Source organism: Meleagris gallopavo, chromosome 10 (assembly GCF_000146605.3).
Source record: "Meleagris gallopavo isolate NT-WF06-2002-E0010 breed Aviagen turkey brand Nicholas breeding stock chromosome 10, Turkey_5.1, whole genome shotgun sequence".
Classification (NCBI taxonomy): domain Eukaryota; kingdom Metazoa; phylum Chordata; class Aves; order Galliformes; family Phasianidae; genus Meleagris; species Meleagris gallopavo.
In genome coordinates this window covers 10,217,860-10,229,843 of record NC_015020.2, presented here as the reverse complement: position 1 = coordinate 10,229,843, position 11,984 = coordinate 10,217,860, and the positions used below count along the sequence as shown (strand labels likewise).

The window sequence follows — 11,984 nt, the reverse complement described above, 5'->3', positions numbered from 1 at the left end:
CCACATCCCTCCATCCCACATCCCTCCATCCCACATCCCTCCATCCCACATCCCTCCATCCCACATCCCCTCCATCCCACATCCCTCCATCCCACATCCCCTCCATCCCACATCCCCTCCCACCCACCCAGGCCACATTGCACACCTGAGCTGCCCCCATCTCTTTCCGCAGCAGGCTGGAGAGCCAAGTGTGGCTGGCAGGATTCTCTCCCTTTCAGGAGAAAACGATAAAAGATAAATTCTCCTTGGCCTGGCACCGCTGCCTTTGAAGGCAGCTCTTTCCTGTTTCACAGTCTCCTTTGATGCAGCTGCTTTGATTTGTGCTGCAGAGGATCTATGGAGCCCCGGCACTGCCTTGGTCAGGAGGGATGGGTGTTTCAATGCCTGTGGTACCCAGCCCTGCATCCCTGAAGGATCAGCTCTGGATCCAGGCCAGTGCTTAATGCTGTGCTTTGCTCATCTGAAGCCTTCCCCATGGGAAAGCAGAGCAGAGCTGCAGTGGGGCCGGGACAGATTCTGGTGCTGGTGGGGTGCCACCAGAATTACATCTGTCAGTGATGCCATCCTATTTCCAAGTACTCTGAGATGTCTCTGTGAGCTAATTTTCAGTCTATGCATTGCACACATCTGTGCTGTGTGTGTATAAATCAGACTGATGGGTGACACCGAGGCAGGCGCCTATATGTGAGTGTATTATACCAACACATTTGCTTTTATCAATCAAGCCTGTAAGTACGTGGGAACACACCAGCACCAATTTGATGGCACTGAGTTCCCATTAAGACGAGCAGAATGGAATTCACGCTGCTTTGCATCCCCAGCAGCTCCCTCCACAAGACATGGGCTGCACAGCGGCTCTGTGAGCCCGTGCCACGCCAGGGCTGTCTGCCTGCATTTCCCTCACTGCTGTGCCACAAACCCCCAAACGCTTTCCATCACCTCCCTCACCCTGGCAATTACCGCCTGCCAAAGGAGCAGTGCTTCCACACAGGGCACCTCGGGGCAGAGCAGCTGTGAGCACACAGGCTGTGAGCTCTGCAGCATCAGCACCTCTGCCTGCCCATCGGGGTGGGCTGTGCTCTGTGTTTCCCTGTAGCAGAGCTCCCAGTGCCCCTGCAACGCTCAGGAGAGCAAAGCGTAATGAAGGGAGGGACGTGCTGCAGATGGCACTGCTGGGAGCCGGGCTTCCCTCCCTGCCACGCTCTCATTGCTGGGGGCACAGTCACGTTGGTCTGGTGACGGATGGAATTAGCTCCAATGTGAAAGGGGAAATACAAAGCCGTTCACCAACGAGACAGCGGCAGAGGCGCGGGGCTCGGGGCGACGATGCTCTGCACCTTGTTCTGCTCTTGCGCTTTTCACGAGCAGCTCCATTTTAATTAGCTGGGACGCGGTTCTAAGTCAACTCTAAATGATATTATCAAACTAATAACGTGCGATCGCACGGCAGCCTCAGTTGGGCTGGGAGCTGCCGCTGGCTGCCATAGGAACTGCGAATTTCTCAGCACCGCTTCGTACGTCCCCACGGGAAAGAAGGGAAAAGTGGCAAATCCCAACATTTCCCATGCTTTGTGGGGCTCCGAGGACTTGCTTTCCCCAGAGATCCATCCAATGGGGCTGAATCAGGCAGTGTGTGCCATGCTGGTTCTGTTCCCAGAACAAACCCCCTCTGTCCCCAGCACAGGAAACGGTGCCATTGGATATGGCCGCGCCATAGCTTTTACCCCACCACAATGCACCTCTGTGCCAACCTGGGGCAGGAGAGCCCTGTGCCAGCCTTGGGAATGGGGGCCGCCCCCTCCTGCCCATGCGCTGCAGGCAAAGGATTGAGCATGAAATCCCAAGCCCTCATTGAGATCTCTCCCAATCAGCCCCCGCTGCTCTGAGTTTTTTTACACGGGACTAATTTTTTAATCAGCGCAATGTAGGACATGATCAGAGGCAATCAAAGGCTGGCAGGGTAATTAATGTCAATCAGCATGGTTTATGAGTATCGGCCCTATCAATCAAACCCCACATTGTGTGTCAATGAGATGGCTTTCGCTTCTCAAAGCTAACACTGTTCAGAGCTTTCCCTTCCCGCGATGCTCACCAAAATAGCACAAGTCCTTCAGGAGGCAGATAAAGGACATATTGCAAAGTTCCGTCGGCGCTGACAATTACAGAACGAGGCTGTGCTGGTCCCACTTGGCACTGCAGCAGATTAAGCACCGAGCTGCATGCTGTGCTCTGAGTGCCCTGCCAGGAGCATCCCGGTCCCTGGGTGCTGTGCTGCTGGGAACGTGCTTTGCAAGCACTCAGCAGGGCTCACCCCAAATCCCAGTGCTTTCCTGTGGCTCGTGGGTTCACTGCTGCGTTTGGCTTTCCCTGAGCTTTTTGCATTAAATGGCCCAAATCCAGCTACAGTAATGCCTCAAGCAAGTCAAGGCTTTCAGCTAGCTGCCTTTAAGGTAATTACTGTAGAACTTCATTATTTTTGCCATACACTTGGCTTTGATTTGTGGGCGTCGTAAAAGGGAATGTGAGGCAGAAGCGTGCTCCATCAGGCAGAGACCCCGGGAAGAGGTGCAGGGGGCAGAGAGGCTCTTGCAGGGCACAGCCAGCTGCTGGCTTATCCCATCAGAGCCAAGCAGAGGTGGCACAGGCGCCAGGGTACCCCTGCACTGTGCTCCTGGCAGAAAATGTTTGTCTCATTGGCTGCTCTGTGCCTGGGATCTGCTGCTCCTTGCTGTGTGGATCAGGGCCCCAGCCTGTAGGCGTTATGGGCTCCCTGCCTCTGAAAGAGACAGGAATATTCAGCAGCCTCATCAAATATTATGTTTCAGCTGGCAGGGCTCTAAGTGGTCACCATTCTGTTTATCTCTTTGATTGGTGAGATCGTAATATTAAACTTCAGAGCTGTATAATTTTATCCTTCCCGAGAAGCAGGCAGTGCTGTGCCACAGCCATGGGACGGAGCCGCCCCAAGAGCACAGTGCTCTGAGTTCAGCTCTGGCTATGGAAATTCATTGGCTTCCCTTTCCATTGCTGCAGTTCATCAACAGCCCCAGCATGCAGATCACAGCCATGTGAGGGAGGCAGAGCCCACTGTTATCTTCCCACTGCAAACCCAAATACTGATGCTATGGGGGTAGAGCCTTTGCCCAGTTATTGCTTGAAGAGACACATTTTTTCTAAGCAAATGCTAAATTGCTCCTCATTGGACACTGGTCATGGGACATTAGGCATCCATAAAAGAAGACTCTTAAGATATGGGCTGAATCATCTTTCTAGCTCAGCGTGCTGGTTATGGCTGCAGAACAGCTTTACTTCGCCATGGTTTTATTTTTCCATTTGCTTCCCAGGTTGGCACTGTGGCTGATACTCCCTCCATGGCCACGTCTCTGCTTCCTTTCCCAACCCACACTGCAGCAAAATGCCCCATCAGTGCACACAGCCCTTCCCAAGCAGCAGCTCCCTGCCTATCCTCTCTCCCATCTCTGGCTCCCATCCCCTTGTGATCAATCACACCGGGACTGCACTCACATTAGCAGGGTGCTCCGCTGCTCATGCACGGTGCTCATCTCCTTGCTAATGGCACAGCAGTAGGGCCAGCCCATCCATCACCTCCTTCACTTTGGGATGTCCCTGTGTGAGAGGCAGCACTGCTGCGTCCTAGCCCTGTGCCCAGGTGGGCAGTGTGGCCGCAGGCCCATGCACTGCTCCTCCCAGGGCTGTCCTCTTCCCAGGAGGAGGTCAGGAGGACGAAAAGCTTTATGGGGATTTATCCTTTATTTAGAGCCCGGGGCTCTCCCAGTATAACTCACTGCTTATTGCCCGTTCCTCTGTGCCCTGCTATATGCAGGCAGAGTGTTATGCAGTGCCAGCCTTGCTGGGGAGATTAATGAGAGATAATTCCTTACACAGAGGTTTATTGAGTTCCCCGAGTACATTCACCAGCTGTGAAGTGAAACATCTGAAAACCATTCCTGAATACTAAGTGGCAGCAGTGCAGGGAGGCACACAGAGCCTGGTTCTGCCCGCAGGGCTCTGCTGGACATGGCGTCCATGCCCAGAACATGCCCACAGCCCCACACCAACACGGGGGCACATTTCATAGAATGGCTTCATTTGGACGGGACCGAGAACAGCGAGCTCCAACCCTCTGCTGTGGGCTGGCTGCCCCACATATGGGCTGCCCAGGGCTCCCCCAGCCTGGCCTTGAATGCCTCCAGGGATGGGACACATCTGCTGGGAAGAGCAGCACATTAGATGCTGTAGCACCAGGGATGCTCACCTGGGCACGCTGCGATCCCAACTCATCCCTCTGACTGTTCCTTGTCTTCAAGGAACTGCAGAAGAGGGCAACCAGTACAGCTTGCCAGGGTCTTTTTAATGCTTCCTGCAACGTTATGGTCATAATGTTTCCTCGGGCTGCTGTGATCAATACATTTGAGACGCTGAACATGTCAAAACCACATAAAACATTTATTAAGGTGGAATTAAATGAGCACGCGTGAATCAGCAACCTAAATGGATGTTATCCTTCAAGGATGCCAGACCTGAAACCAGGCACGTGTGAAGCCCCAGTGCACTCAGAGCTGTGCTTTGGGGTGGGAAGCTGTCCTCCTTCCCCACCTCTGCTTGGTGTCACCTGCTCTCACACACCGCTACCCAGCCTTCCCCAAGGCACTGCCCACGAGCACCTGCAGATTCCCTCTGCTCAGTCCGGTGGAAAAGCTGCAAATAAAGGCTCATAAATCAATTACCCGAGTGACAGAATGTTACTAGATACTTGGGAATTAATCGTACAGATGCTGATTGCACGTATTTTAATGGCACCAGTAGAGATGTAATATATAATTCCATTGGTATTCCAGAATAATTTAACAATTTAACTAATTTCTGCTAATGCCTTCTGAATCACCTGCACTCTTCCTCCTGGGGAAGAGGAGGCAGAAACTTTTCCAGCCAGTTCATCTACTGCAAACTCAGGGCTGTTGGCAACAAAACTACTTTATTTCTCCATGGATTTATTCCCAGCAGAGAAGCCCCCACCACAAAGTCCCCTCCAGGCAACGGGGTGCCTGAAGAGAGCTTGACAGCAACACGACCAGCTGTTCCTAAATGTGGAAAGCTGAATTGGGGCTGTGCGAAATGCTTTGGACAGATCATGATGGATTGAGAAGATGGAGGCTAAAATGAGTTGTGGATTTAGGTCAAATTCAAGGAGCACAGCCAGGAGAAAATGTGGAAGGAAAATGTAAACAGCAGCAGGCGTTTTATTCCAGTCTCCTCCAAATGAAATGGGTGGTTTAGAAAAAGCAAAAATATCCAGTTCTCTGTGTTTGCAATGCAGTTTAACTGCTTGTATCCCCTTCTCTTCCCATCCCAAGCCAAAGGATCCAAGAGCTGCCTGAGCCGTTGGGACGCTGCTTCAGGTGGGCAAACGATCATTGGCTTTTGGGGACCAGGACAAGAGATCTGGGCCACATACAAGCTGCCCTTCCCCAAGTGGCAGAAAAGAGACCACAAGAAGCCATCATTCTCAATAGGCTTTTATTGTCCCGCTGGCCCTCATTTTCCACCCCATACCCAGGGACTGAGCCCCTCATCACCACTTGGGCAGTGGAGACCTGGGGACGTCCCTGTGGTCCATGAGACAGTCTGGGGACGCTCCTAGTTTTCCACTGCCTTCCCGAGCATTTCTTTCTTCTTTTTTTCTTTTTTTAAATTTTGAAATATTTTATTTTAAAAATATAGTAGCTGTGGAAAGCAGCCCTCTTTACAAACGCTTGATGCCAGAGTGAAACGCATCATTGCCATCCTCCTTGGTGCCCACATGTGCTGGCATAGGAGGGGCCCAAGGGCAGGAGCGAAACAGAGAGACCCTTCCAAAAATAGAAATATTGTGCTGAGTCGTTTCAAGTGAATGAAATCCATAAAACACCAGCATGAGGTTGGCTCCAGCTTGGCACGTATTGCTCCTGGTAGAGCTGGGACAGGGCTGTCCTCGCTGCCACCTGCCGTGGGGAGGTGGGACCCGGGGAGATGTTATAAACAGCAAACTGTAAATGGGATCATTGGGATATGACACATCTACGGTCACAGGATTGACTGGTTCAGACACCCCACCCTCCCCCCCAGCCCATACACTCATGGCCCTGTCCCCACACCATAAAAAGGTCTCCAGTAACAAAACCTTCATTCCACACTTGGGGTCAAGGTGAGGTGCTCCACGAGTAGAAAGGGACATTGCAACCTCAACGGCCCTTGCTTGGGAGGGGAGAGGCTGGCAGGAGGGAGAGAGAAGATTAGCTTGTTCGGGTCCTTCACAAGTTCATTTGGTTTGACTGGAGGACTCCTAGGGTTATACCTGAGATGAAGACGTCTAGGGGACACTCCATAGCTCAATTACAACGTGGTTGGTTTTGTTTTGTGCCTAGAATCCTTCACTGCTGGGATTTGTCCCTCACACTGAACCTATGCAGCCAGAGAGCAGCAGCACCTCTCCTCCACTCAGCACAGAGTATCGGAACCAAGGTCCTGAGCCACCGCCCATCATGTGTCCAGGATTTCGCTGGTGGGTGATGGCTCATGAGGGATGCCCTGCGTGCTGTGGATGGTCTGGTTGTGGGATAGGGAGTTCTGCTGGAGCTCCAGGGCGATGGCATTCTGGGGGAACTCTTTCACCTGCCTCTTGTACTCCAGGAAGGTGCACGCCTTGGTGGCAATGGCGATGATGTTCTTGCCAATAAAGATGGTGGAAACCCTGCTGTCCTGGAACAGCACCATATTGATGGCCCGGATGAAAATGGTGACAATATTAATGGTGACCAGGCTGAGGACAGGGTAGAGCATCATTTTCTGCGGGGCGATGTGCTCCCCTTGCATGCTGATCTCGCTGAGGGACACGCAAGGCAGGATCAGGAGCAGGATGTAGCAGTAGAAGAACATGAGCCCCTCCGCCCAGATGGGCAGGCCGGTCCTGTGCGGCTCCCACAGGTTGGCCTGGATGTCCAAGATGTCCAACAGGTCAAGGGCCACCCAGAAGAGGCGTCCCCGCAAGTCTTCTTTCTTCCGAAAGGTCCGTATGTACTCCATACTGTCCAAGGCCACCAGCACCAGGTAGAGCCCCGGCACGCAGATGGAGAGCAGTAGCGTCAGGGCCTTCCTGGCCACTGTCTCCAGGTTCTTCTTGTCTGCTTTGTAGTTCTGAAAGATGAAATACAGTTTGATCTCCAGCACAAAGATGTACAGGAACCACAGGATCATGGCATAGCCCCGCTTGGCCGTCTTCACCTCCGCGCCCACCCACACCGCAACGTAGCGCAGCACGATGAGGAAGCAGATGTCCCCCACCAGCACGATGATGCAGACCCCAATCTTGCGAGGGCCCTGGTTCTGCTCCACCAGGTAGGCGTCCATGAAGGCCATGCTGGTCATGATGACGATGGTGGTCAGGCAGACGTGGCGCTTGTCGGGTGGTGGCAGCACCATGGTGAGAGCCTCACGCTGGCACTAGGGGAGCAGGCCTGCCAGCAAGGTGAGGGCAGACATCAGTGTGGGCACCACGGGATGCTGTGTCCCCACTCGAGGAGCAGGCTGTGGAGGAGCAGCAGGTCAGCTGGCAGCCCCACTCTTCAGGGCTCTGTCCTGAGCCCCTGGCCAGCCAAGCAGCCCCAGGCACCTTCCTCTGCCAGCAGCCAGGGCTCACATAGTGTCCCTGCTCTGCGTTTCCGTTGTTACCAAACTCTCCAGCCCCATGTGGCAATATACTTGCCGGCTCCTGGCCCCAAAGCCTCTCGCAGATCCTTGGAAGCGTTGCAGGAAATGAGGCAGCAGGCAGAAGCGGGCTGGTAGAGAATGAAGAGGAGGCAGTCCTGGACTGAGGGCGTCCCTGCGCACTCACAGGGAGCCAACTCCACACTGATCCTCGTGGGGCTGTGCCATGCCCGTGTCAAACACCATGAGCTCCCGCTGCCTCTGGCTGTGCATGTCTCGCTCCATCCCGTCTCTCTGGAAAAGATGGCAGAGAACAGGCATTAGGGACCCTCTGTGCCATGGGACAAAAGCCCCCCCCAACTCCCAATGGGAGCCAGGCTCCCACCCATGCACCCTACCAGGGGCATACACTCAACACCATGGCCCATGCATACCTTAACACTAAGTGGCTTTTTCATAATATAATAAGGGTTGGAAAAGACCTACAAGATCACCTAGTCCAACCATGCCCACTAACTATGTCCCTCAGCGCCACATCTCCATGGTTACTGGTTTCTACTGACTCCACCACGTCCCTGGGCAGCCCATTCCAGTCTATCACCACTCTTTCAGAGAAGAAATTTTTCCTAACATCCGACCTGAACCTCCCTTAGCACAACTTGCAGACATTACTTCTCATCCTATCACCATTATCTTGGAGAAGAGACCAACCCCCACCTTGCTACAACCTCCTTTCAGGTAGTGAAGAAAGAAGCCTAAGAAAGCCAAGCCTAAGAAACCTCAAGGCATCAAAACCTTGCCCTTCTGTGCATGATGAAGCGGCATATGTTGGTGGAGCCTTTCCCAGCTGGGAGAACTGGTGTGCGAATCTCATGTCTCAGGTAGGAACCAGGACCAAGGCAAGGAGCCTAACGGGAAAGATGCGTGCCCATGCACAGAGCTTCCCAGCATGGAAGGCACTGCACCCCAAGCAGCCCTGCATTCACCAGCATGGCACCTCGCAGGCACCGCTTGTTCATTCTGTTCGTTCCTCCTTAGGCTTTCAGGTAAAAAAAAAAAATATATAGTCACTGCTGCAACTGCTTTGAGACTTCTGCCAAGTTTTACAGGGGATTTACAGCCAAGGATGGATAATTCCAGATAAATTAGGTCTTTCGAAAGGGAATGGTGTTTTTTTTTCCTTCCCTTTCAGCATTTATTCCTTCCAAAGATTGTGGTTAGTGGAGGGCAGAGGTTCTCACACCAGCACGGGTGCTGCAAGAGCTGTGCACAAGAGCCACTGTTCTCCCCACCTCCATCCAGCCTTGCCTGTATGAAAACAGGGAGGTCTCCACACTGAGTGATGCATGACTGTCCTACGGGGAGGGGGAAGTACAAGTCCCCTCGGAGGACTATTACAACAAACAGGTGGTTCTTAAACAATCATTTTAAACAGTCATTAGTTGGGAAGTCCCACTTCATAATTTTTAAATGACATTCCGAAGCCGCTTGAGAAACGTGCTGGATAAACAAGAAAATGAGTTTGTCAGACAGCCACAAGAGCACATCGGAGGCAAATATTTGTTTAGACAAGTATTCCCAATACTTTCCTCTCAGTGAATTCCTGTATATAAATGTGGGGAGGCACCACGCAGGGCCTGCCGCCAGTCCTTGGGTGTCCCCAGCGCAGAGCCCCCCCGGGGTCAGGCTGCTGCCACACAGCATCCTCACTGATGCCTGCAGGCACCTCCTGAACCCAGCTCTACCTTGAAAATTAGCTTAAATTATTGAAGTGATTTGAATCCTGTCTATAAATAAAAAGAGTGAGCGAGGCAAAAGCGTACCCATCGCGCTTCCCAGGTTGTTAGGATGCCGCATTGCTTAAAGCTTCATTTGCACTTTAATTGCATTGATTTATTCCAGCTTTCCTGGATGTAAATCTGGAGGTGCCCTGCAGAGCTGCTGCCGCCTCCCTCCTGCCTGCAGCTCCTCCTCTCTTTGCCCAGAGCTCACCCCTTGAAGTGCCACCACATCCCCATAGGCCCATCCAGGGGTCCCCCTCTGGCACCGCCATGGGATGCTCACAGCCCAGGGTCGTCGTGCAGCCAGCAGCCCCAGGGATCTGCATTCTCCCAGGCATCTCAAGAGCATCCTGTGCAGGAAATGAGATTGAAGAAGAATTTTTCCGGGCCCTGCCCACTAATTGTATCTGAAGGAGGAAATAGCCCTCTTGCTAATGATTACATGTAATCTGCCGTGTGGGCACAGCAAAATGGGAAGAGAGCTGCAGACTGTTCCCAGAAGAAGCAGATCAGTGAGGCTGGCAGAGGAACCAGTCCCTGCCCATAGCAGTGGGCAAATCCATGCTGCGCTGCTGCCCCTGGTACTTGTGCCCCCCCCAGGACTGTGCCTCCTCACAGCACCCAGCTGGGTGAGGTTAGACAGACACTGGGGAAAAAGCCTTTGCAGACATTTCAGATGCTTAAATACAGTGTTCAGAGAAAGTAAATGAGTCATTTGGACTGGAATAAAAATGTAAAAATTATAATGCTCTGCTCCAACGCTATCAAAACAATTTCCCCAATAAAACATGTGGCTCCAATAGCAGAATTGCTCAATGTTTCCAAGGCAGGTGCACTTGTGAGATCTCATTCTGATTAGCACCCAACCCCAGACCTCCAAGTGCCCAAATCCCCTCAGTACCCACAGCACGGTGCTGCTACCATGGGAACACCCTGCCCTGGGCTGGAGAGGCAAAGCACCACACACACAGGTTGTGTGATGATCAGAGCAATGGGACCCTTCCACCCACACCTGGGAGCTGTGGGTGGGAGCTGCACACAGCTCCACGCTCAGCTGGTAATTCCCTGGTGAGACAGCCCAAACCCAGTTGGCCACCGTGCTCCATCCACCCAGTGCTTGGCTCTGCTCAGCACTACCAGCAGGCACAGATCTGAGTGCCAGCCCAAGGTAGAGCGGGGCACCAAGAGCACACAGCTTGCAGCTGAGTTCAGTAGTTCAGGGCTGCTCTTTTGCACACGAGTCACTGCCAGGTCCTCAGATAACCTCATATTATTGATATTAGGGGAAGAAAACCGAGATACCAGTGAGGAGCTTTTGTAGAGCTGCTTTCCCCCCTGCCTAGGCAGTGCTGGTTGGAGGCACACAGCTGTGTCCCCCGCCCCCATCCCTCTGCACAGGGCTGCAGGGAGTGAGATGCAGAGCATTGGGCAGGCAGCCTGCTGCCGAGAGCCTGCCCTCTAATTGAGAGCAATGGTTATGCTCCCAATTAACACGAGGCAGCTGCAGAGCAGAATCACAGAGTCATGAAGGTTCAAAGAGACCTTCAAGAACACGAAGTCCAACCACAAGCCCACCCCCACCGTGCCATTAAACCACATCCCTCAGTGCCACATCTCTGCTATTCTTGAGCACCCCCAAGGGATGGTGATCCCACCACTGCCCTGGGCAGTGCCCAGTGACTCTTTCTGGAAAGAGGTTTATCTAAAATCCAACCTGAACCTCCACCACGCCAGATGACTTGCAGAATCAAGAGAACTGTGCCTCGCTGCACACTCCGTGAATTCGTTTTGGCAATAGGAGCCCAGTGTTAATTATCGATGGCAGCAGCTCTTCACCATCAGGCTCAGCAACACAGCTCCCATGGCACGTCTTCCTGCAGACAGTGATGAATGTGGCAGTCCCAGACCAGAGCTGAGTCACTCATGGGGTGGGCAGTGACACAGAGTACCCCATGAGGTAACATTGGCATCCACAGCTCCAACACCGCCTGGGAGATAAACACTGCACCCACCTCGATGCACTGCAAGAAACATAACGCCAGCCCCAAGGTCAGCAGGGAGACATTTCTCTTCCTCTGTTTTCAGCCTTCCTCCTACTCACCATTTAATAAATCCAATAACATCCATCTTGCTGGTGTCTAATTCGATCCCAGTGCCCAGAGAGCAGACTTCTATCACTCAGAGCTGACCAGCTACATCCTTGGCATAAGAACCCAGCCACAGGGCTCTGCAGGTAGCTCCAGGAGAGACCAATTACTTGGGATCAGCACTCACCCTGCCTATCCATTAGACACTTATAAATTTTCCCTGGGTCACGCCTAATGGAATTATTGAGATGCTTGAACAGTGTGGTCAGAAGCAGCTGACGGCTCCCAGCCTGAGCACTGGGCAGAGTGAGGAGCCCTGTACTCCATCTGGGGGCCAGGTTCAATAAGCTGGGCTCTGACTCCTGTCCTAAAAGCAAAGGATTTCCAAGACTGCATGGCAGCCATCACCAGG

The 11,984-nt window shown here is 52.8% G+C and overlaps 1 protein-coding gene across 2 annotated transcripts; it reads right to left on the bottom strand.

Annotated features, from left to right (window-relative positions):
• Positions 1-5,701: 5,701 nt before the first annotated feature.
• On the bottom strand, positions 5,702-11,738 carry LOC104912327 (transmembrane protein 121). Of its 2 annotated transcripts, none has more exons than XM_010715690.2 (2): positions 11,587-11,738; positions 5,702-7,998 (listed from the first exon to the last, which is right to left on the bottom strand). In XM_010715690.2, the coding sequence occupies exon 2, from the start codon at positions 7,477-7,479 to the stop codon at positions 6,541-6,543; it is 939 nt and encodes a 312-aa protein (XP_010713992.1). In that variant the 5' UTR covers positions 7,480-7,998; positions 11,587-11,738; the 3' UTR covers positions 5,702-6,540. The 2 variants fall into 2 exon arrangements, with proteins under 2 accessions (XP_010713992.1, XP_010713993.1); XM_010715691.3 differs by lacking the exon at positions 11,587-11,738 and adding an exon at positions 11,200-11,469.
• Positions 11,739-11,984: the final 246 nt, after the last annotated feature.